The sequence below is a fragment of the Hyperolius riggenbachi genome, chromosome 1 (assembly GCF_040937935.1).
Source record: "Hyperolius riggenbachi isolate aHypRig1 chromosome 1, aHypRig1.pri, whole genome shotgun sequence".
NCBI lineage: Eukaryota > Metazoa > Chordata > Amphibia > Anura > Hyperoliidae > Hyperolius > Hyperolius riggenbachi.
In genome coordinates, this window is record NC_090646.1 from 504,832,986 (window position 1) to 504,858,551 (window position 25,566).

Genomic DNA, 25,566 nt, shown 5'->3' on the forward strand with positions numbered 1-25,566 from the left:
AAATGCATTTTAACATAATTAATAAGAAAAACATTTTAAAAAAGCATTCTTTTTTCAGTTTTTGGCCATTATAGTTTTAAAATAAAATGTTCTACTGTGGATAAAAGCCACACATTTTATTTGCCCGTTTGTCCCGGTTATTGCAATGTTTAAAGGGAAGGTTCAGGGAACTCTTGAAAAAAATAAAAATCCCTATCCACTTACCTGGGGCTTCCTCCAGCCCATGGCAGGCAGGAGGTGCCCTCGCCGCCGCTCCAGAGGCTTCCGGTCGTCTTCGGTGGCCGACCCGACCTGGCCAGGCCGGCTGCCAGGTCGGGCTCTTCTGCGCTCCATGGCCGGGCTCTTCTGCGTCCCACGCCGGCGCGCTGACGTCATCGGACGTCCTCCGGGCTGTACTGCGCAGGCGTACTATGGGAGTACTATGGGAGGATGTGTGAGTGAAATAGTTAGTTATAAAAGTCAGTGTGGGGATTTCTATTAAACAAAAATGAATTTTGGTGTAATATACTATTTGGCCACAAGATGTCATTACGTAAGCACGTGAATCGGAAGTAATGCGTAGTAGTGTAACAACAGGAAGATACAATGGATGCCTGCGTCCCGTAGACGACGGTATTCATTGAATCGGAGACTTACATTTATGAATGGGACCTACGGTCCCATTCATTAACTTCCCCTCTAAGCGGCGGTAACAGCGGTGCGCACGCGCGGGAGAACGGGAGCGAGCGTCGGCTGCTTGCCGCTGCAGACTTGTATTTACGGCCCTGGTGCATCCTGTCCCTTTTGCAGAGCCGTGAATATACTGCACGGCATGCAGCAAGTAGCTAACTATCTTTTGATTTCTAGACACATATAAAGACAAAAGAAAAAATAGGTGGTCAAAAGCTGAATACACAATTTTAGCTAGATAGTAATTTTACATGATAATGAGCATCCCTATAATGCCAGGAATGATTACAGAGCATGCAGAAGCCTTGGCTGAAAGAGAACAATGTATTACTAGCTTCAGTTCTTGACACAGACTGCAGTTCATCTTTGAAGACTTGCAAAGTTAGGGGTGGTCAGATGTGTCAGCAAGAAAATGAGGGAGACACTAACCAACTGTCTTATAAGGTGAGAAGAAGAGCATGGGGCAAAGTGCCTGATGCATTAAACTACGGTAAAGTTGCTGTGCGCATCGAGTGCACAGCAATTTTACCATTAAAAATGCAGAGGGAGCACTGGCCATTAACCCATTAGTGCCACGGGAGTTAACACGGTACTGCACACAGTGCTATGGTAATGTGCGTTGCCATAGTAATATGCACCATCACCCGGTAACCTGCATGGCACTAATGGGCTAATGGCTGGTGCTCCCTCTGCACTGGTAAAGGTAAAATTACTGTGTGCTCCCTGCGCATGGCAACTTTACTGTAGTTTACTGCATCAGGCCCAAAGGGCCACAATTAGGGCAAAGGCAGCTATTGAATATATTATATGAAATAGATAGATAGTGCAGCTACTACATTTGGAAATGTATAAAACATGAATATTATATAGGCAACAAATTAACAACATATGGTTATAATGTTCAATAATAATCAGTCATTTCCAGCATGTCTGATCTGCTTCTAATCGAGAAAGGGACCATTTTTGTGCAGTACTGATCTCAGCATCTACCCCTTTCTCAATCAGAAGCAGATCAAACATGCTGGAGATTATCGATCGATCTGTCCATAGGATGAGAAAATGGCATGGTGTGTATAGTTCATAAGATCAGACACCCCATCAAAAGTGGGGACTGAAAGCAACAGCCTTTAATAGTGGTATCTAAAGACAATTGTCTTGTATGTTTAATGGTAATTCTAGTGCTGATGGTACCATCAGTTTAAGAGTAAGCATAACATTACTACGACAAATGCCCTTGTTAAAGCTTTTTGTTACAGGTGTACTTATTAAACCCAAGGCTGAAGGTAAGAATAAATACTGGAGATGCGATTGTTATCATAAATGGCATTTAGATGTTATTTGGATCAGTCATAGAAAGTCGCCCGTTTACAGCTTGCATTTCATGTGGTCACATATAATGCAATCCAAGTGAAACATAGTTTAATATAACAAAGATCGCACTCCACGGGTTCATGAACCAGGAAATTGAGGGCACTGTCACTCTAGTTGATGCCTTTCTAATTATATTATGAATCCAGCACTTCTGCAGCTATATATTTCAGAGCAATGTACATCTCTGAAACAATCTAAACATAAAACATCATAATTAGAGCAGCGCTTTGCTGAGGGTGGATGCACATGGAAAATAAATACAAACAAAATCTGCGTCAGTTATGTGAAAGCTCCAGTATTTCTGGACTAACATAAGGTTAAATCCTGGAGCGGGGATGTTGTTCTCCTAGGCTGGTTGTTTATGTGTTGCTGGTAATAAAACTCCAGCGCGATATACGCATCTGCAGTAAATACAGTGGAGCGAATGGCGTGACTTAGTAATGCTTCACTTCTTTGCCTGACCTGTCCACTTGTTCACTTGTTTGATGTATCATTCATGGAGCTCTCTGATGGGAAAACAACCCTATCCTGTCACCTATTCTCATCAAGCCACATGCTTGGACATTTATTTTATATTTAAAGAGACTCATAGCTTCCTTTAGCCCCATCCGCTCGGATTGCTCCCATGCCACCGTCCTCCGATGTCTGCAGCTCAGGTACCGGGTCTCGGCACTTCCATCAGTTGGCTTCAGTCTACACAGGAGAAGTGCACTTTTTAGGTATCTCTCCAGCAGCTGCTGGAGAGATACGTAGAGGGCGCACTTCTCTTACATCAGACTGGCTCCGACTGACTGAAGTGCAGGGACCCGGTACAGAAGCCGTAGACATCGGAGGACAGCGGCATGGGAGCGATCCGAGCGGATGGGACTGGAGGAAGCCCCAGGTATGTATAATTTTTTTACTTTTACTGAGCTCTGGTGCACTTTAAGGACCACTATCATGAAAAATAATAAAATGTAAAATACACATATACATATAAGATGTACATTTCTCAGAGTGTAAAATGCACTATAAATTACTTTTTTACCATGTCGCTGTCACTTACATATACAATTGCATCCCACCCAGCGATCACATTTGCTGTATATCACAACAAACACTATATCAGCCTGTGATATACTATGCAACAATCAAAAGATAGCAAGCATTTTTGCTATTTAGGGTTTTTTTTTCGCCTGCCTGGCAGCATTTTGAGATTGTTTTGGTAATTCACTGGGATACTGAGTGCAAGACTGGAGACTTCAGGCTGTGATCTTTGAAATACATGCAAATAAACATCTGCAAAATAGAAAGGTCCTGTAAGCGGATGGCGTATTTACATGGTAAGTTGCTGAATGCCTAACCCAATCAATCTTAAATTAGCATGAAGCCTGTCATTAAATCTTTGAAGCTGACGTGACATTAAACAGGTAAATAAGACCTTCATCTAGATAGCTTCATATCAAGCAACGCGTACTTTAGTGACAACTTAAAGAAGCTCTCTGGTCCCAGGCTAAAAAACTAAATTATCTGTAGAAAGATTTCAACTTTTTACATTCCAGGTATCACCAGTCTGTATCTTCAGAGGGCTGAAGCTGTATTCTTCCAGGCACCATGGTGAATACTCCAACTCCTTTACCTAGATGCAGTGGTGTAACTAAGGAGACTGTGCCCCAGTGTGAGTTTTACATGGGGCCCCTTTATTGATATGGAGCCCCAAAACCTACCAAGGACATCTGCAGTGTCAAAGAGGTGTATGTTAATGATTACCACTATAGAATGCACATATAGTGTTGCTCATTACCAGCATAGCACCAATGAAAAGCTAATAAGATGAATGAAGGAGGGCCCATGGTGGGCCCTCTAGTCCAGGGGCCCCAGTGCAGTCACAACCTCCGCCTCCCCTATTGTTATGCCACTGCCTAGATGGCCCCCACAGCCTTCAGCATTCCCAATCACAGGAGATATGGGAAGGCAGCTGGTGCAAAATCAGGGCCGGATTTCTACTCTTTACCACCCAAGGCCACTGTCAGCAGCTGTCCCTCTTCAGTTTAAGTAGCCAGATGACCCTTCCCACTCCCTCTAGTATAGGTAGCCCATTGGCACTTCCCTCTAGTACAGGGGTCTCAAACTCAATTCACCTGGGGGGCAAAGTCAGGATGAGGCTGGGCCGCATAAGGAATTTCACAATCGCGGCGCATCGCCGCCTCTGCCCGCCCCTCTCACTCTTCCTTCACAGAGAGGGGCGGGGAGAGGCGGCGATCCATGCGGAGATTGACGTCAGGAGGGGCAGAGCTGAAGCTGAAAGCTCTGCCCCTTCCAGGAAATGCAGGCGGATTGCCGCCGGGTGATTTGGGGGCTCTGCAGCCCTCATTTAGCGGTGGGGATGCGGCGGATTACTTGGGAGCACTGAAGCGAACTATAAGGAAGCTTTTGCCGGTGAGGGCCACAAAATATTGTATCGAGGGCCGCAAATGGCCCGTGGGCCGCGAGTTTGAGACCCCTGCTCTAGTATAAGCAGTCAGATGACCCTCCCCCCCCCCCCCCCCACTATAGGTAGCCAGATAACCCTTTCACCCCCTCCTCCAGTTAAGACAGGCTGATGACCCCTCCCCCCTCCTTCTAGTATTAGAAGCCAAATGACACTCCCCCACTTCCATATAAATAGCTTAATGACTCCCCTTCCTCCAGTATAGGTAGCTAGGTGACTCCCTCAGTATAGCCTGCTGCCCACCCGCCCTTGATCCTGTGGTGTCCTAGGCCATGGCCTATGTGGCTTTGGCTTAAATTCGGCCCTGTGGAAAGTGATGGTCTACTGAGGAAGCATTTTTCAACATAGCCAGTCATAGTGACATCAGTCCAGTGCTAAGAAGAGTGGTTTGGATGTCTTAAGATGGTGATCAGAAGCAGACAGGACTCTGTTGTAAAGGTTTTCCTTTAAGCTACTAAAATTACACAAAAAATAGCACTAAGATCTGTAATGGTCAAATAAAAGTACATATTCAATCTGTGCTATAAAGAAATAAAAACAAAGTATCAATAATGATAAAACATATTTCCTCCTAAATGAAACACATAATCATAACATGCACATTCATATAGTAAATACATACTTAATCCTCACCTACAGTTGCAGACATGTTAGAAAAGGCAGAGTCATTGCTATGGACAGAGGAAGAATTATGGTAAGGAAGCACAATGTAATTGTGGATGGTGACAGCTGGAATGGATAAAAGACAAACAAAATCACACATGATGAACAAATAAAACATATACTTTATCTCTCTCAGCAATAAAAATGATTAGAATGATTGGCACTAAAACATTTGTACAAATCAAACAGAACAGCATATAGCTGACTTTCATTGTCTGGTTTTCTCTAAGCTATTGTTTGCCAAACCTTTGCAAAAGCCCGTTTGTTTCTTGCAGATATTAGTGATAGTGAAGGGAAAAAATATTCTAAAATGCTCTCTATTCCCTCCCAGGAAACAGAAGTTGGCACTAGCAAATCAAAGCTTGTACTGGTTAAAGAGGAACTTTAGCCTAAACAAACATAGTGTCATTAAAGGGACTCCGAGCAGTGCAGAAACTATGGAAAGATGCATATCATTTTAAAGCTCTCTTTCTCCTCTTTCCAATGATATATAAATCACCGCCCTACGCCTTTTAGTTTTCGCTTTTTCGCGATTGAAATTGCCGCGGCCACAATTTCAATCACGAAAATAAAGAAAACGAAAAGGCGTAGAGCAACAATTTAGGTGTCGCCAGAAAGAGGAGAAAGAGAGCTTTAAAATGATATCCATCTTTCCATAGTTACTTGTATTACACAGGACGACACTTTCCCCAGTGTCAGCAGCTCCATTCAGCAGAAAAAGTCGGCCTGTGTAATACAATGTAACTATGAAAAGATGGATATCATTTTAAAGCTCTCTTTCTCCTCTTTCTGGCGACACCTAAATCGTTGCCCTACGCCTTTTAGTTTTCTTTATTTTCGCGATTGAAATCGCGGCCGCGGCAATTTCAATCGCAAAAATAGCGAAAACTAAAAGGTGTAGGGCAGCGGTTTATATATCATCGGAAAGAGGAGAAAGAGAGCTTTAAAATGATATGCATCTTTCCATAGTTTCTGCACTGCTCGGAGTCCCTTTAAGTTACATTAGTTATGTTAACTAAAATAGATAGGTAATATAATCTCTCACCCACCCTGTTTTAAAAGAACAGGCAAATGTTTGATTTTATGGGGGCAGCCATCTTTTTGAAACGAGGTGACAGGGAGCATGAGACACAGTTCCAACTGTCCTGTGTGCTGATCAAACCCTCCCAGTTGCTAGGCATCATGAATAACAACATAGGAAATCCCATCATGCTTTGCACAGCATCAGGGAAAAAAAGCCCGGGCAGTTTTCTTTGATGGGTGGAGCTTAGCTAAAAATGCAGCTACAAATTATGCTTTGGTAAGAAAAACAAAGTTCTGATGCTGTGAAACCTAAAAAAACACCAAGCCTTTTCAGTTCTGCTGAGTAGATTTTTAGTCCGGAGTTTCACTTTAAGGGTTCTGCCTCTGACACAAGAGACCAGAGTTTGAATCTCGGCTCTTCCTGTTCAGTAAGTCAGCTCCTATTCATTAACGAGACATTGGGCAGGACTCCGGCCTACTGAGCACTCCCTTGTGTATGCAGCGCTGGCACTGTGTGTCCACCAGGTGAAAAGCATGATATACTGTAAATGTTCCATGTCTTAAATTCTCAGTCCCATCTAGTCCTTATTTCTGCCTAATGGGGGATGCTCATTAGAATGTTAGGAGCATTTTTCATTCATCACTTGCAGATATCCACAAAGGTAATCAAATCAAATCATTGATGCAGTAATTACTACCTTCCTGCATATTTGCTAACCAAGAGAACATGATGATTGTAGGTATGGAAAGCACTGCTCTAATCCAGCGCAAGCATAATTGGTTTATGGAATAAACATTAACAGTTTAGTATTGTGTTCCTGTGCTACTTTTAGCCTGCAGTTTTATCTTCAGTTTGTTTTTGGGCAAATTATTCATGTCAGTGTTTTAATTTCCTCCTCCGAATAAAATAGGGAGGACATTTAAATGTAACTGACTTTAAAAGGTGGTAAATTTGCTTTTAGGGTCAATTCCCTCTACATGGGATCTGTTGGCATCTTCAGAACGTATACAGTATGTTTTGCAATTGAAATGACATTTGTTTCCGCACAAAAGGTCCCGTTTGATATTGAGGCTGGGTGCACACATAACATAACATAAAAGGCTGCGTTTTATGTCATACTTTCATTTGATGTTGTGTGCGTTTTTTGCGCATTTTTGCTTTTTTGGTGCGCTTGCATTTGCATTTTTTAACCGCAGATGCATTTTTAAGCGTTTTGTGTGCGTTTTAATACGTCTGCGGTTCGCAAATGTGTTTTGTATGCATTTTGCATGCATTTTTATATTCCCCTTTATGCATATCACTAGGAAGACAACAGGAAGCGGAAATACATCACAAAGCAATTTTTGGGGGAAGAAACGCATATAAAACACACAGAAAATGTATGAAAAAGCATAACATTGTGTTCCCATTGACTTTCCTTATGTGTGTTTTTGATGCGTTTTTGCATATTATGCAATAAAAACAGCATTTTTGAAATGCACCCATATAAAACGCATATGCATTTTATATGAGTTTTTCCTGTAGCCCATAGACTTCCATTAGGGGCAAAAATGCTGTGCTTTCCGCAATGCTAGCGTTTCTGTTATGTGTGCACCTAGCCTCAAGCTAATGGGTTCTAATGCAGTCCCATATACAAATGTATTGAGTGCTGCATTACTGTCTGATTCACACAGCCTTATGGAGAGGCCTCCGTAGAAGCGCGATATAGCGCGAAACGACCGTCAGGCGAGCAGTGCCCAGCACCCACCGTCACCATCACACCTCTGAGCACCGGTATGTCCATGTATGCTGCACTACCATTTTGTATTTATGCATTCGGACTGTGCCTCACTTTTTGAAGAATAAATGTACATTGCAGTGCCGATCATTCCTGCTCCTTCTCCTCCTAAAATGTTATTATAAGATTGGTAAAATAATATTAATCACTTCACCACTGAGGGGTTTTACCCCCTGACCACCAGAGCAATTTTCACCTTTCAGCGCTCCTTCCATTCATTCGTCTATAACTTTATTATTACTTATCCCAATGAAATGAACTATATCTTGTTTTTTTCGCCACCAATTAGGCTTTCTTTAGGTGGGACATTATGCCAAGAATTATTTTGTTCTAAATGTGTTTTAATGGGGAAATAGGAAAAAATGTGGGAAAAAATTATTATTTTTCAGGTTTCGGCCATTATAGTTTTTAAATAAAGCATGCTACTGTAATTAAAACCCATGACATGTATTAACCCATTTGTCCCGGTTATAAAACCATTTAAATTATGTCCCTATCACAATGTTTGGCGACAATATTTTATTTGGAAATAAAGGTGCATTTTTTCAGTTTTGCATCCATCCCTAATTACAAGCCCGCAGTTTATAAAGTAACAGTGTTATACCCTCTTGACATAAATATTTTAAAAGTTCAGTCCCTAAGGTAACTATTTATGTTTTTTTTTTATTGTATTATTTATTTATTTTTAATTACAAAAAAAAAAAATTGGGGAGTGCGGGAGGTAATGAGTTAATTTATTGTGTAAATGTAATGTTTGTATATGTAAAATGCTTTTAGGGTGTAGTTTACTATTTGGCCACAAGATGGCCACAGAGTGTTTGTTTACATGCGACCTGTAAGCGTCCGGAAGGACGCTTACAGGAAGCAGTAGGAGGCTGGGAGACTCACAATGATCTCGCTGTTTCTGAAAGAAGCAGCAGATCATTGCGGGGGCTAGATCAACGAACGGGAATGGATTTTCCTGTTCATTGATCTCCGGGCGAGCGGGCGGCGGCGTGCACGAGTGGCGGGTGCGCGCGCACGAGCGGCGGGAGCGCGGACAGCGGCGGTAGCGCGGAAGGTACGGATTTCTCCGTCCCTGGTTTTTTAGGGGGGAAAAAAGGGACGGAGAAATTCGTACCGCCGGGGGTAAAGTGGTTAATCATGTCAATGCATAGTATAGGTAAAAGGCTGCGCATCCCTGACCCAATACTGTACAATTGAATGGTTAATCGCTGTGGCGCACACCGCCCCCCCTGGACTGAAATGTACGCCCGCATCCAAACAATGCAATACTGGTCTATGGAGAAATTTTAGCTTCCATCATAGTTTTGCATGCAAAAATATAGATATACTGGACATCTGCACCAACGTTGAGGTAAATCTCCAAGGCAGATGTCCTAACACTAAACTGACCTAAGTTAAAAGCAAATGTCTTTGCCCTGGCAGCAGCTAACGCTAAAATGTGTAACTTACATTCAATACAGACAGCAGAAAACAAAGCAAGCGCTCACCAACACGGGCCGCATCTGAATGACTCATCACCTCATATGCACCGCTTAAATAGCTCAAATACACACTCAGCAATCAGACAGATGCAAAACATATGCAAAACTAAATACTTACCATGCAAAACAGGATAGCACAATGGGTGCTGCTAGCCTGGTAGTTACAGAACTGTGGAAACAAAATATAGGTAAAAGGCTGCGCATCCCTGACCCAATACTGTACAATTGAATGGTTAATCGCTGTGGCGCACACCGCCCCCCCTGGACTGAAATGTACGCCCGCATCCAAACAATGCAATACTGGTCTATGGAGAAATTTTAGCTTCCATCATAGCTTTGCATGCAAAAATATAGATATACTGGACATCTGCACCAACGTTGAGGTAAATCTCCAAGGCAGATGTCCTAACACTAAACTGACCTAAGTTAAAAGCAAATGTCTTTGCCCTGGCAGCAGCTAACGCTAAAATGTGTAACTTACATTCAATACAGACAGCAGAAAACAAAGCAAGCGCTCACCAACACGGGCCGCATCTGAATGACTCATCACCTCATATGCACCGCTTAAATAGCTCAAATACACACTCAGCAATCAGACAGATGCAAAACATATGCAAAACTAAATACTTACCACACCGCCCCCCCTGGACTGAAATGTACGCCCGCATCCAAACAATGCAATACTGGTCTATGGATTGTTTGGATGCGGGCGTACATTTCAGTCCAGGGGGGGCGGTGTGCGCCACAGCGATTAACCATTCAATTGTACAGTATTGGGTCAGGGATGCGCAGCCTTTTACCTATATTTTGTTTCCACAGTTCTGTAACTACCAGGCTAGCAGCACCCATTATGCTATCCTGTTTTGCATGGTAAGTATTTAGTTTTGCATATGTTTTGCATCTGTCTGATTGCTGAGTGTGTATTTGAGCTATTTAAGCGGTGCATATGAGGTGATGAGTCATTCAGATGCGGCCCGTGTTGGTGAGCGCTTGCTTTGTTTTCTGCTGTAATCATGTCAATGCCCCAATCAAGTTCCCCTCACTAGTTTATTGAGTCAAGCTTTTGCATACTTGTGGCAACTGTGTACAGGGGGGTTCAGGAGCTTGAGCGAGTGTTTATATATGACCATTGTGATTTTGGGGTGATTGTATCTCATCATTAACCATTGCCCCTATTACTGAGAATGCCATTGGGCCAAGGGGTTTACCAGCAGTGATCCATGCCCACCAGCAGTGGGTGAGGTGCTCTGTAAGGAGGCATAAGCTATGTCTATTGCCCCATGTAAGCCCTTCTTTTACCCCTGTGATCTCTTTGACTTCCAATACCACCTTAAAGCGGATCCGAGATGAAAAACTAACTATTACAAGTAACTTGTCTATATATCTTATCTAAAGTTTAGATAGTTTACACAACAAATCTAGCTGCAAACAGCTTCAATAGAATATGATTATTTCTTCCTGCGATACAATAACAGCAGCCATGTTGTTTGTAAACATTACACACAGACAAGCTTATCTGCATCTTCAGCACTCAGCCTGTGAAAAAAAACGAATCTCCCCTCCTCCTCCCTCCTCCCCTCTGCCTCTTAAATTTCTGGCTAGTAATACCTCCCCCTCCTCCTGCCCAGACTGAGCTCCCATGAGCTCTTGCTACTGTCTGAAAATACCAAGGCTCTCTGAAAAGCTGTGGGCGAGGCTTGTTTAGTTTATAGGGAATTAGAGTATTAAAACAAAAACGTATTTGGCTTGAGGAATGCCCTATAAACAATAGGAAAGGAACACAATTATGCAATGAGTAAAAGTTCATCTCGAATCCACTTTAAGTTCCCTCCATTTTCACCTATAGACCACTCCATTGCTAGGTACTGTTCCTGAGTATTGCCCTCCATGAGCAATGCAGAGTAATGCAGAGTTATGACAGCAAAACTGTGAATAAGTCTTATCTATCCAGCCATCATGCTCCTTGCCATCAGACCTTCTTCATTTTTCGCTGCTGTGCCACATCTTGCACTAACTTCATCATCAGGACCAGTGAGTGAGTGAGGCAGCACAGTGAAGAGGCCCATGCATGAACAGAAAGGCAAGTAACACATGGGCAGGGCACACAAGATCATTAAACAACGCCCCCTGCAGTTACTCTGCATTGGTGGGAAGCAGCAGCACATGTCAAGCAGCAATAGTCGGATGGAAGCCCCGATAGGCCATCTGGTGCAACCTTTATGGCCCCTGCTCCTATGCCACTATTGATTGGGGCCCCATTTTAAGCCAGTTATCCACATAAGTCCAATAGCATTTTAAATATATGTAATAGTTTTTCCTCTCCCCGCATAAAAATAGAAAAAATAACTACATATCGTATTAGATGGAGGCACAGAAGAGGCTGTTGTCATCTCAGAAAAAGGTGTGATGAGTAGCGATGAAGGCAAAATGCTTCTAACATGCTAATTAGCTTCACTTGATAAGGAGATGTTGGAGCTGACAAATCACTGAACACAGCTGCTGTTGAACTGGATCAGATAATAAAAGCTGTGATTTGCTAATTATTACTATTATTTTGTATTTATATAGCGCCAAAATCTTCCGCAGCACTGTACAGAGTATATTGTCATGTCACTTAACTGTTCCTCAGAGAGGCTCACAATCTAATCCCTACCATAGTCATATGTCTATGTATGTATTGTGTAGTGTATGTATCCTAGTGTAGGACCAATTTTAGGGGGAGGCAAATTAACTTATCTGTATGCTTTGGGGATGTGGGAGGAATTCAGATTGCCCAGGGGAAACCCACACAGAAACGGGGAGAACGTACAAACTCTGTGCAGATAGTGCCCTAACCGGGGACCCAGCGCTGCAAGGTTAGAGTGCTAACCACTACACCACCATGCTGCCCTGTGCTAATCCCATCATCTGTACCTGGATGGAGATAATAAGAGTTTAAATAGAATATTTTTCGCCAAGAATAGTGTGCCTTAAAAAGTCACATATAATAATTTAAAAGGAAATAAAGGAGTGCGAAGACCCTTAGTTTATACAACATGTACAGTATAGGCCCCATTTAGTCTGAATTGCCTGTGAGCATTTGTATCCACTAAACCAAAAGTATTTGTGCTATCAAGCCTTATTAAACAGGGAAATGTCTTCATTGAATAATTCAATATTTGTTGAGAGATATAAAGTTCAACAGCAATGATCACACAACAAGACAATAAACAAAAGGATGACTGATTATGATCATGTATTATGGAAGCAATTATCATAAAATGCCTTGATTATAATGGATGAAGTACAAAGAGAAAGCACACAGAGATGCAGGCATGCATTACCCAAACCACGTTCACCTACCATCTGCTAAACATTTGGCATAATTGACTTACCTCACTTTGTAAATGACATTTTGAAGAGAGTAAACTTAAAGCAAACCTTTCGGATTTTCAAAAGTTTACTTTTGCAATTCTTGCAATTCTTTCAGCAGTGTATATTTAAATATGAAGACTCCATACATTCCAGTCAGGTCTATAACATTAGATTCCATTACATAGGATTGCATTTCTACTTGAGTTCAAATACCACTACCTCCTGTCATCTGACTTGGCTATGTGAACCAATGAAAATACAACACTATGGCTATGTAGCCACTAGCCATACCCTTAGGGTACACAACAGGTAATATTTTAATAGATAAGACATTATGGGCCTGATCTAATTCAGTTTTTCTCCTATGGTAAGTTTTCTCCTAGACCTAGGAGATAACTTTTCATTTTCTGTTTAATAACTTTTCCACACTGTGGAATTGAAAAAGTACCAAAAAGTAGGTGAAAAGGTACCCTCTAAATTATTTTCTTGCCTGCCGGTAGCTTTAAATGCATTTAGTGATAAGATGTGAAAATGTCACCATGGAGAAAACTTAGGAGGAAAAGTGAACTGGATCAGGTCCTATATTTAATAAAAAAAAAAGAATCCAATGAAGATGTATTAAAAAATAAAGATACTCTGAGTCAATGCTTGATTATTTTTTTCATTTGAAGGAAGATCATTCTTTGGGCCCAATCCAATTCACATGTTCTTCTAAGTTTTCTCCTAGGAGATAGTTTTTCATCTTCTCTTTAAAATAACTTCTGAACTCTGCAATTGAAAAAGTACTAAAAAGTAGGTGAAAAAGTACTGTCAAGATTATTCTGAGTATTTTCTTGTTTGCTGGTGGCTTAAAATGAATTTTATTTATAATGTAAAAATATCACCTAGGAGAAAACTTAGGAGAAAAAGTGAATTGGATCAGGGTTTTTATGTAATTCAGTGGGGTTGTCATGGGTGAAAGCTTTATGATCAATGGCTTCATAACTTTGGGCTGTATGGAGAAATACAAAGTCGGGTGGCTGCAATGATCCAAATGATATTTAATTAGATTTCTGCTGAAATCGATCAAATATTGTGAGGTGCAGGTAGTCATCAAGGACAATTATGGACATCAGGGAGATGTCTGTCACTGACCTGATAAACCATGCAATCAACTTAATGCATAGCCACCGTTAGTTAGCTCCTAATATATAAGGCAATGTTCTGGTCACAGTGAATCTGCAGCCTTTTGCGTCTGAAACTGCAGCAATGATTGCAATAAAGGCCGTGCAATATGTCTGTCCAGCCTAAGGTTCTTGTCAGCTACTCCAGAAGCATTTAACCTTCCTGGCGGTAAGCCCGAGCTGAGCTCGGGCTATGCCGCCGGAAGGCACCGCTCAGGCCCCGCTGGGCCGATTTGCATAATTTTTTTTTTCCTGCACGCAGCTAGCACTTTGCTAGCTGCGTGCAGTGCCTGATCGCCGCCGCTAGCCGCCGATCCGCCGCTATCCGTCGCGCCACAGCCGCCCCCCCCCCAGACCCCGTGCGCTGCCTGGCCAATCAGTGCCAGGCAGCTCTATGGGGTGGATCGGAATCCGCCTATGACGTCACGACGTCGTTGACGTCGGTGACGTCATCCCGCCCCGTCGCCATGGAGACGGGGGAAGCCCTCCAGGAGATCCCGTTCTTTGAACGGGATCTCCTGATCGACGATCGCCGGCGGCGATCGGAGGGGCTGGGGGGATGCAGCTGAGCAGCGGCTATCATGTAGCGAGACTTTGTCTCGCTACATGAAAAAAAAAAAAAAATTAAAAAAAAAAGATTTGCTGCCCCCTGGCGATTTTTTAGCAAACCGCCAGGAGGGTTAATTCACTGGGAAAATAATATGAAAACACCAACTTTCCTTTAAAAAGTAGTGCTTGGCCATGCTGACCATCCATAAAAATAATGGGGAAATATTAAGACACTGGAGGCAGAAATAATGCAATCAAATGTGAATATCAAACAAAAAGGCAGCAGGGAAAGGGTGCATGTTCTCAAATAAATTACATTATCTTTTAATGTGCTAGAACGTCCATACCATGGACATTCGGCCATAAACCATCTTCTGCACAGCCTATTTCAGAATGTGATAATATCTCCTATGCATGTAGTCTAAATAACACTCCCTGTCTGTTTCTGAAGCAGTCCAGCTAACAGTGCTAGTTTAGATAACAATTTAAAAGCTATGTAGAGACATAAAGTACCAAGGAAATGGCTTGACTAATATCCCCAGCATCTTGAGATCAGCTGTGATCTCTTCTCGAGACACTGTTAGGGCATCTGTGTAGTGTTAAATCAAACACCAGCACCATAATGACCCATGTAATGTAGGTTATGCAAGCATCTCTCAAAAAACAAATGATGTGTACTCCCCTTCTTTACTAGCAACGCACTGCGACACGCACTTCTGATGGCTGCGTAGGAGACTCTGGAATTTCATATTAGAATAAAACAAACAAGATCAAAGGTTTGATGTGCATAACTCCAGGGCACATGGATAAAATGGATAAAGACAGGAAGTTACTTCTGGGAGTTAAAGGAAGATCTTTCTAAACCAAGATGGACATTTTGCAAAAGTAAATTGAAAATCCTATATTTATTATATACAAAGTATTTATTATATACAAATTGCATTAAAACCACAAATACTGTAGTATGGCAGCTTCGGCTCTTGGCTTTCGGACATTTGCCCCCCCCCCCCCCCCCCCCCCCCCCCTTCATTAAGAACCTGTATGAGCCAAAATCAATTCCGGGTACAGCCCCCACTTTGTATTTGGCAAAATAAATGATTCTGATTCAGAAATATATATATTTTTTGCTGTGTTTGTTTATACTTATTATTATAAATACTGTATATGAATTTGCTAAAAAGAAATAAAATAAATAAGTTTAGAAGGAAAATACACTCAAAAATTCTAATTACATCTGAGTTTAACTATTATGTCGTAAGTCATGTAAGTACAGAAATTGCCCCATTTAAGAGCTTTTTCATAACTATCGCTATAAATATCCATAGTGCTTCTATAAGACATTAGTACAAGGGTCTATTTTCTAAATCTAAAATGGATTTTTAAGAATAGCAGCATTATACATAAAGTATTTCACTGTTTTCCTTAAATAGATGTAGAGGGTCCATACATGTTTCTACTTCTTTTAGTTTTGCTACAGAAAATTTTGTTTAAAGTCACAGAAGATTGGAAAAACTTAGCTCTACCTGATGTTAAATAGTTATCTTGGCACCCTGTTGTTTGAACAGTAATAGTGGATCCAAAAGTTTTTTAAAGGCGTACACACCACGCCTGATTCACTCAAACGACGGGTCCTCAGACCCGCCCGCGGGCGGCCATTCTGCCAACAGTTTCCCTGTGTGTACAGCCTGTCAGCAGGCTGATAAGACTGGTTTTGACTGATCAGCAAGGCAGGTCGGTCAAAACCAGCCTTATCAGCCTGCCGACAGACTGTACACACAGGAAACTGTCGTCAGACGATTGACAGCCATTGACGACCCGTCGTTTGAATGAATCAGGCGTGTGTACGCTCCTTTAGAGTTTTCCGGAGGAACCATTCTGAGTGCTATGCATCTAATCCAATCATTGGCTTACATAATGTGGGTAGATATCCTCTTGGGCTTATGGAAATTAGTTCATTATGAAGTTCTGCTAGCAGAGAGTCACAGATGAATTATTCTCTAGAGGTGGCAATCCACAGGTCAATCCAATCATTGTAATAGTAAGATCATGATCTAGTGTAGGGATGTCCAACTTCATCCCTCAAGGGCCATATCCATGCCAGTGTTTAGGATGGACAGAGAAATGGAGAAATGTGTACTACTTGATGGAACACACCTTTACTATCAATTCGTTTGAGCTATGCAAAAAGTGTGTGAGAACCTCGGTCCTTGAGGACTGGAACTGAACATCCCTGAATTCTAGTGGATCATGGACTCATGTACAGGTAGTCCCCGACTTACGAAAGCCTGACTTACGAAAGACTCGCCAATACGAATGGCATGGATTCTCTGTTTCCATGGGAACAAGCCAAAAACAGGTACACAGGGCAGAGGTGACACAGAGGTGAACACTGGAGGCACAGAGGAGGTACAGGGGACAGAAATGGCACAACGTTCTGACTTAAGAACAGATTCAGGTTAAGAACGAACCTACAGTCCGTATCTCGTTCGTTAACCGAGGACTACCTGTAAAATATCTTTACATTGATTTCAAATGAATCCAGAATTTTTCTGCAAAGATTGGATTACCATGGAAATTTTAGACCCATCACAAGATTCCGTTTTTTCCATTTCGGAAAAACTGAAATCAAAAAATGGGAAAGAAAAGAAAACAGAAAAAACGGGATTTCGGAAATTGGCATTGGCAGAAATCGGAAATTTCATGGAATCGGGAAATGGGCATTTCTGACCGTCCCTATTTAGCACAGTAATAACTACGGACAGGTTACTTTTATAGTATGTTTGTATAAAGTTCTTGTTTTTATTACTGGAAAACTCATTTTGAGGAACCCAGTGAATTCCAACTTATCTCTAGTGAACACAATTAATAAAGCATCACATACTATATGAAGAATGGATTCAAATTTAACCACTTAAGGACCGTGTGATTTTTCGATGATCTGTGCTGGGTGGGCTCTTCAGCCCTCAGCACAGATCACGTTGCAGGCAGGGCAATCAGACTTCCCCCCTTTTTTCCCCACTAGGGGGATGTCCTGCTGGGGGGGTCTGATCGCCGCCAGCTGTTTGTGTTTAATGGGGGGATCCTCAAAGCCCCCCTCCGCAGCGCTATTCTCCCTTTCTCTCCTTCCTTTCCTCCCCTCCTCACTAGAGGCGGTACAGGACAACGATCCGTCCTGTACTGCCTCAGATAGGCTTCAGCCTATTAGACAGCACCAATCCAAGAGGCCGGGGATCGCCGATCTCCTTTACGGCGCTCCTGTGACAGCAGAGCTGTATGATGTAAACACCAGGGATTTCTTTCCCAGGTGTTTGCATGTAGCCTGCGAGCTGTGATCGGAGGCTCGCAGGCTGTTCACGGAGCCCCCCGCCATCAACTGATAGTAAAAGGCCGTCGAACGAGCGTCCGTTTCCATGGAAATCCACAAACGACCAGCCGTCGCCTATCGGCATTAGCTGGTCGTTAAGTGGTTAACAGGATATCTCTGCCTATTTAATGTTTTATTATTAGAATTACTTTGAAAAAATATTGGAATTTCAATCTGAAAGATAAGCTAAGCTACACGGATACAGAAACATTTAAGAGATAGCATTTAATTTGTCTTGAAGTTTTCTAAAGGAAATTAGGTTAATCTGTTATTCTGTGTCTTTCCTGAGATAAAGGTTCATTTAAAATCTCTTCTGCCACATCATGTGATGCAGTAAAACCCAACCTAGACAATGAAACGTGTAATTGAGTATAAGAAGAAAATGGTATATTACATCTACATATACTCTGAGATAGAGTGTGCATATGAAAATTAGTCCTACATACTTTTGTCGCTCTCATTGGACATAGGAACCGTTCTGCCATCAGTGGGCCGAGGAAGTTCATGGATCCCATTAACGACTTCCAGTGGCCAATAGTGTGAAGCTGATTTCAAAACCTGGAAGCCTGCAAAAGAAAGAAATATAGCAATGTTTGTTCAGTAGCTAGTTGCTCATGAACTGATCTATAGTGTCGTATATCAAGAACGCTAGGCCTAGAAAAGACAGTGTAAAATGTGATTATGATCTGCAAAGTACAATCACCTGGGCTTAATAAGAACAATGGATTCAATCACAAACGCCATAAATATCTGTATTATTATCCAGTAAATTTATGGGAATATGTTGTACTAAACGTAATAAAAATGAAGTGGATTAAAAAGTAGTAAATATGCAAATTTGCTTCACTATCAAAGCTGACAAGCAAAAAAGATAAATATTTCAAAAACTTCAGTGTTATTTGCATTGTCTTGGATACCAAAACTCAATTGATTTACTGAAGATTTTAAATTAAATGCCGTATCCTTACTTATAACATTCAGTCAAGTGTAGATGAATTTGAAAAAAAGAATTTCCCTGGCCATAATGTGCACTTATAACCCTTTGTATTGGATTGAATTATGGTGAAACGAAGGTTTATTGAACTCAAATATCATACATTACAAACCTGGTCCTATCTGTGTGTGTGTGTGTGGAACAATCCACTTTTGTGTCATAGTGATTTAAGGTGGCCATACATCTAGCGATGATTGACAGATTCGACCAAGGGACAGATCTCTCTCTGATCGAATCTGATCAGAGAGAGATCTGTAAGATGCACATACACTCCAGGTCCAATTCCCGACAGAACAAAGTATTGCCTAAATGTTCCACACAGTATTGGACTGGTAGGTGGGAAAGCTGAGGAAATCCACCTGCTGGCCTTGCAGCAGAAACCATGTGTTATCACTCCTAACAGAAAAATGTAGCAAGTCTTCATTGTGAGCAACAACACATGATTACTGCTCCCAGTCTGACAATTGTTCCACTGCACTAAAAATCATGATATTTGCATATAAGGATATCAAAAATATTCATATAAGAACAAAAAGGGTTATTTTAAAGTTAAGTTTCTTTATTATCTTTTTCTTAAAGCACACAATGGAAATAACTCCACATCTGTTCATGTAAATATGGTAAATCATGGCGATTTGTAGCCAAACCCTTGCATATTGTAGCAATTTATTATAATCTTACATCAGATAACAGCCAAAGCTGTACCAAATATACAAACAGGTAAACCTAAGCCACAACCATCCTTAGAATTGGGAGCAAGTAATCTGGGAGGAGGACAGCAGGAAAACCATGGCTGAGGGAGCAGTATTAACTCGGGTGAAACCTTGGCATAATCACCTGGCACTGGGGGAGCAGAGGTAGTGGGGATCCTATAGATTCTTGATAGATTGTAATGCTTTAGACCAGTGTCTTTTGTTCTGTCTCTTTCTACATTTGCCCACTTTTCTCACTCTGCTCTTTTCTCTGCTCACTTTTTTCCTATCTATGGCGGGTTAGTCCTTTGAATTGGGCCTACTAGAACATGTATCCTCTGAGCAATATAGCAACTGTCCACAAAATAAATCAAGTGGCCTCCATTGACCATTATGTCAGTATTTACAGCTACTCTATTGGATGAATATACAGTATGACCTCTGTTAGGTTTTGAAATGTCGACTGTTCTATAAGTACTGTACATGTTATTTTCCAGCTCTCAATTTTATTCTGTGTCTCCACTTATATAGCTTGCAACTTGTACTTTTATGATCTCTTTGAGACCTTCTGTAGATCTGCTTTTTGTGAGATAAAACTTGAAACTTTTCTAGTATTAGTGTTGCTTATTGTGTTCACTTATGTACGGTTTTGATTGTGCTTAGATTGCTGATTATTATCATAATACTATCACCGCAGCTTCTCAAGCACTCCGTTTAATATTTCCTTCTTCATTTTATGGTAGCTGTAGGGGCATAAACAATGACCCTCTAGACCAAAGGCTTTTAGTGGTATACAAACACATTCCACAGGCTTAATTTAAGATTTAGTGTAGAAAATTACAAACATTTTTAACCACTTCCCGACCGCCGTATTGACAATTGGCGGCCGGGAAGTGCACCCCGCAAGGACCGCCGTATTGACAATTGGCGGCGGTCCTTGTAGGGGCATGGGCGGAGCGATCGCGTCATCAGTGACGCGATCCTCCGCCCGGGATCGTTACTTGGGCATTTTGTCTCCGCTCGCCGGCCACTTAGCAGAGCCGGCGAGCGGAGGAATCCGCATAGCTGCCCAATCAGGATGTATAAGGCACTTTGTTAGGTAAACAAAGTGCCTTATACGTGCTTCCTCCTCGCCTCGTGGTCTCATTGTTGCAGAGACCACTAGCGAGGAGGAAGCACTTTGTAAGTAGAGCACACACAGCGTTTTTTTGCCTAACAGCCCCCCTGATCACCCACCCCAGGCCTCATACCCCCCCTGATCACCCCAGCAGACCCCTGCCTAGCACCCTTGCACTCCTGCAAAACCCCCACCCCCCCCACCTGCCACTAACTAGCGACGCTGCCCCTTAGTTTAGGTCCCTAACTGCCTCCTAGTCACCCCTGATCCCCCCCCCTACCTTTAGATCACCCCCAGACCCCATCCCAGACTACCCCCCTGTATACTGTATACATCTGTATACAGCTACCTTACCCCCTGATCGCCCTCTGATCCCCCTCTGATCACCTGTCTATCACCTGTCCATCACCCCTCAGCACCCCCACCCATCAGAGCAGACCCTAACTGCCCCGCGGGGGTAACCGATCACCTGCTCAGGCCCTCGATTGCCCTCATACCCCCCTCCTGATTACATCCCCTGCTCTTTGTTTACATCTGTCCTCCCCAGCGATCACTAACTGATCTGCGATCAGTAACCCCCTGTGTCTGCCTCTCATCAGATCAGGACTCAGTCTGCCCCGTGCGGGCTCCTGATCAACCCCCCACCCCCTCAAATCGCCCTCAGACCCCCCCCCCCTAATCACCGTCCAAGTGCATTGTATTTGACTGTGCTGCGCTTGTATTCGATTGTGCTGCGCTTGTATTCGATTGTGCTGCGATTGTATTTGATTGTCCCGTGATCTGCTTCGATTGTCCCGTGATTGTTTGATTGCCTCTGAGACCCCACTTCCCACCAACCCCCACCCCACCACCACCCCCACCCCCCATCACCTTCCGAGTGCATCAGATTTGATTGTGCTGCGCTTGTATTCGATTGTGCTGCGATTGTATTTGATTGTCCCGTGATTGGCTTCGATTGTCCCGTGATTGTTTGATTGCCTCTGAGACCCCACTTCCCACCAACCCCCACCCCACCACCACCCCCCATCACCTTCCGAGTGCATCAGATTTGATTGTGCTGCGCTTGTATTCGATTGTGCTGCGATTGTATTTGATTGTCCCGTGATCGGCTTCGATTGTCCCTCCCCCCCACCACACCCAACCCTCCCCCCCACCACACCCAACCCTCCCCCCACCACACCCAACCCACCCCACCACACCAACCCTACCCTCCCCCCCCCCCCACCACCACACCCAATTACCACCTTCCGAGTGCATCAGATTTGCTTGTGCTGTGATTGGAGTCGATTGTGCTGTAATTGTATTTGATTGTCCCGTGATTGTTTGATTGCCTCTGAGACCCCACTTCCTTTAACCCCAATACCTCTCAAATACTCCCTTTTTGCTAGGTAGGTGCTCTTTTTTTCTAGGTAGTCTCGGAGGAAAACCCCATAAATTTAGCAATCCACAATGGCAAGAAGGGGGCTTTCCGATGACGAGGTATACAGGTACATGGACCAGTCGGATGAGTTCTTTTGGGAAGAATCATCCGTCGAATCTTCCGGGTCCGAATTTGAACCTGTAGAAAGCAGTGGTTCCCTGACCGATAGTGATGACGAGGCTATGGTCCCGGCTAGAGCCAGGCGTACCAGACCCCAAGTCGTTAGACCGCAGGTGGCGCAGGATCCGCCTCAAGGGCAGCAGGGTGGTGCTAGCGCTGTTGATAGTTTTCTTGGTGAGGCAGGCACCAGCAGCGCAGCATCTCCTGGACTTGGTACCAGTACTTCTGTAGACCCTGGCGAAGTGGTGAGCGTCAGCATGGAAGTCGAAACTGGTACGGTGGCAAGTGCAGTAGTACCCCCGTCGCAGCCACCAAGAAGAAGACGGGCCCGTAGTACCCATAGACTCCCAGAGGTGCTGGCACAACCAGATTGGCAATCCCCTGATTCCGCCGCACCCGTAGTGCCCCCTTTCACTGCCCAGTCTGGAGTCCAGGTGGCGACAGCTCATCTAGGAACGGCCCTAGACTTTTTGCAGCTGTTAATCACCCAGGTTCTCTTGGACTTAATTGTGGTTGAGACCAACCGTAAAGCCACACAATTCATCACCGAGCACCCGGAGAGCATGTATGCCCAGCCTTTCGGGTGGAAACCAGTCCAAGTTTCCGACATTAAAATCTTTTTGGCCCTTATCCTTCACTTGGGACTAATGAAACAGAATGTATTGCGGGCGTATTGGTCTACGAACCCAGTACATCATGTTCCCTTGTACCCTGCTGCCATGTCCAGGACACGATTTGAGTCCATCCTGCGCTTCCTGCACTTCAACGACGACGAAACCTGTCATGAAAGGGGAGACCCTGCTTATGACCGGCTCCACAAAATTCGGCCCCTCATAGACCACCTGTCCTCAACATTTGCAGATGCTTATATCCCTGAACAGAACATCTGCGTAGACGAGTCCCTCTTACGCTTTACCGGGCGCCTTGGCATCAAACAGTACATCCCAAGCAAGCGCGCCCGGTATGGGGTGAAACTGTATAAGCTCTGTGAAAGGGCCACAGGCTATACATGTCGTTTTAGGGTCTATGAGGGAAAAGACTCAAAATTGGAGCCGGTCGGATGCCCTGACTACCTGGGGAGCAGTGGAAAGGTTGTGTGGGACTTGGTGTCACCCTTGTTCCGGAAGGGGTACCATCTTTTTGTGGACAATTATTACACAAGTGTGGCCCTCTTTCAGCACTTAAAGTTAGAAGGAATCCGATGCTGTGGCACTGCGCGGCCTAGTCGCCAGGGCTTCCCCCAACGGCTCGTTACCACCAGACTTCAACGGGGGCAGAGGGCCGCCTTGCGTACTGAAGACCTGCTCGCGGTGAAATGGAGGGACAAGAGGGATGTTTACTTTCTGTCCACCATTCACACAGACACGACAGTCCAAATTCAACGGGCAACTAAGGTCATTGTAAAGCCCCTTGTCGTCCACGAATATAATGTCAACATGGGAGGGGTGGACTTCAATGACCAGAGGTTAGCGCCCTATTTAATTGCCCGGAAAACAAGACGCTGGTATAAGAAAGTGTCTTTTTATCTGATTCAATTGGCAGTTTACAACAGCTTTGTTCTCTACAGTAAGGCTGGGAGAACTGGATCTTTCCTCCAATTTCAGGAACAGATCATTCTGGACATCCTGTATCCAGGAGGTGCCAGGCCCCCCCCCCCCCCAGATGCAACTAGCCGACTGCATGGTAGGCATTACGCCTATCAGATTCCGTGTGCCCCAGGTCAACGCATCCGAAGAAAACGTTGTTGTGTCTGCAGCAGGACTGGAAGAAGGAATGACACCAATTTTTATTGTCCCCGCTGTCCTGACCAGCCTGGCCTATGCGTAGGGCCGTGTTTTGAGAGGTACCACGAGCAGGTACACTATTAGAACCTAGGGAACTCCAGACACAGGAGTAGGCACACACTCAGTGGTCTTTCGCACATTGTCGCAGGGAGAGGAGAGGTAAGCTTGAAAACCAAACGGGTAAGCATAAAAGTGGCAAGAAGGATCGGTTTCCATGCTTGATATTGCTGATCTGTCCTGGGTTGGCGATATAAGACGGCATGTTTGAATTTCCCTTGAGTGTGGACACCCCCGGTTTATATGTGATTTGGGCCTATGATGATGCTTTAATGCCACACAGAGTCATCTCTATTGGCAGGCATATTGCTGTATCCTACAGGCATAATGCTGTATACTAAAGTTCTGAGGCCCAGTCACATAAGTTGGTGGCTCACCCTGAGTGCAGGGTGGCATGGGGTGTCTCTCTCCTGAGGTTATCACTGCCATTGATGTGGAGGAAGATCTGCCATTGATGTGGAGCAAGGTATGTTTGCCGTTCATTTTTCCTTTCAGCCCAGAGTGCATTACTTGTATACCCAATATAAGGAGGATAGCAGAAACTCCTAATACTGGCCATACATGTAATGATTGCAGAGACCCTAAAATGCCAGGACAGACTCCACAAATGACCCCATTTTGGAAAGAGGACACCCTAAAGTATTATGTGAGGTGCACGGTGAGTTCATAAAAGATTTTAGTTTTTGTCACAAGTTAGCAGAATTTTTTTTTTATTTTTTTTTTTAACAAAGTGTCATTTTCCGTTTACTTGTGACAAAAAATAAAATTTTCAATGACCTTACCATTACCCTCATGGAATACCTTGTTGTGTATTCTTTCCAAAATGGGGTCATTTGTGGGGTTTGTTAACTGTCCTGGCAAGTGGGCAGGGTGCTAAATTGTGAGCACCCCTGTAAAGCCTAAAGGTACTCATTGGACTCTGGGCCCCTTAGCGCAGTTAGGGTGCAAAAAAGTGCCACACATGTGGTACCGCCGTACTCGGGAGGAGTAGTATAATGTGTTTCGGGGTGTATTCTTACACATACCCATGCTGGGTGGGAGAAATACTTCTGTAAATGACAATCTTTTGATTTTTTTACACACAATTGTCCATTTACAGAGTTATTTCTCCCACCCAGCATGGGTATGTGTAAAAATACACCCCAAAACACATTGTACTACTTCTTCCGAGTATGGCGATACCACATGTGTGGCACTTTTTTGCACCCTAACTGCGCTAAAGGGCCCAAAGTCCAATAAGTACCTTTAGGTTTTCACAGGTCATTTTGCGGAATTTGATTTCCAAACTACTCCTCACGGTTTAGGGCCCCTAAAGTGCCAGGGCAGTATAGGAACCCCACAAGTGACCCCATTTTAGAAAGAAGACACCCCAAGGTATTCCGTTAGGAGTATGGTGAGTTCATAGAAGATTTTATTTTTTGCCACAAGTTAGTGGAAAATGACACTTTGTGAAAAAACAATAAAAATCAATTTTCCGCTAACTTTTGACAA

The 25,566-nt window shown here is 43.4% G+C and overlaps 1 protein-coding gene across 1 annotated transcript in view; it reads right to left on the minus strand.

Annotated features, from left to right (window-relative positions):
- The window catches only part of LOC137532788 (adhesion G-protein coupled receptor D1-like), an 853,822-nt gene that overhangs the window by 766,853 nt on the left and 61,403 nt on the right, over positions 1-25,566 (minus strand). The window contains exon 3 of the mRNA XM_068253730.1: positions 18,338-18,457. Within this exon, the coding sequence (XP_068109831.1) occupies positions 18,338-18,457 (120 nt within the window). The remainder of the gene's footprint in view (positions 1-18,337; positions 18,458-25,566) is intronic.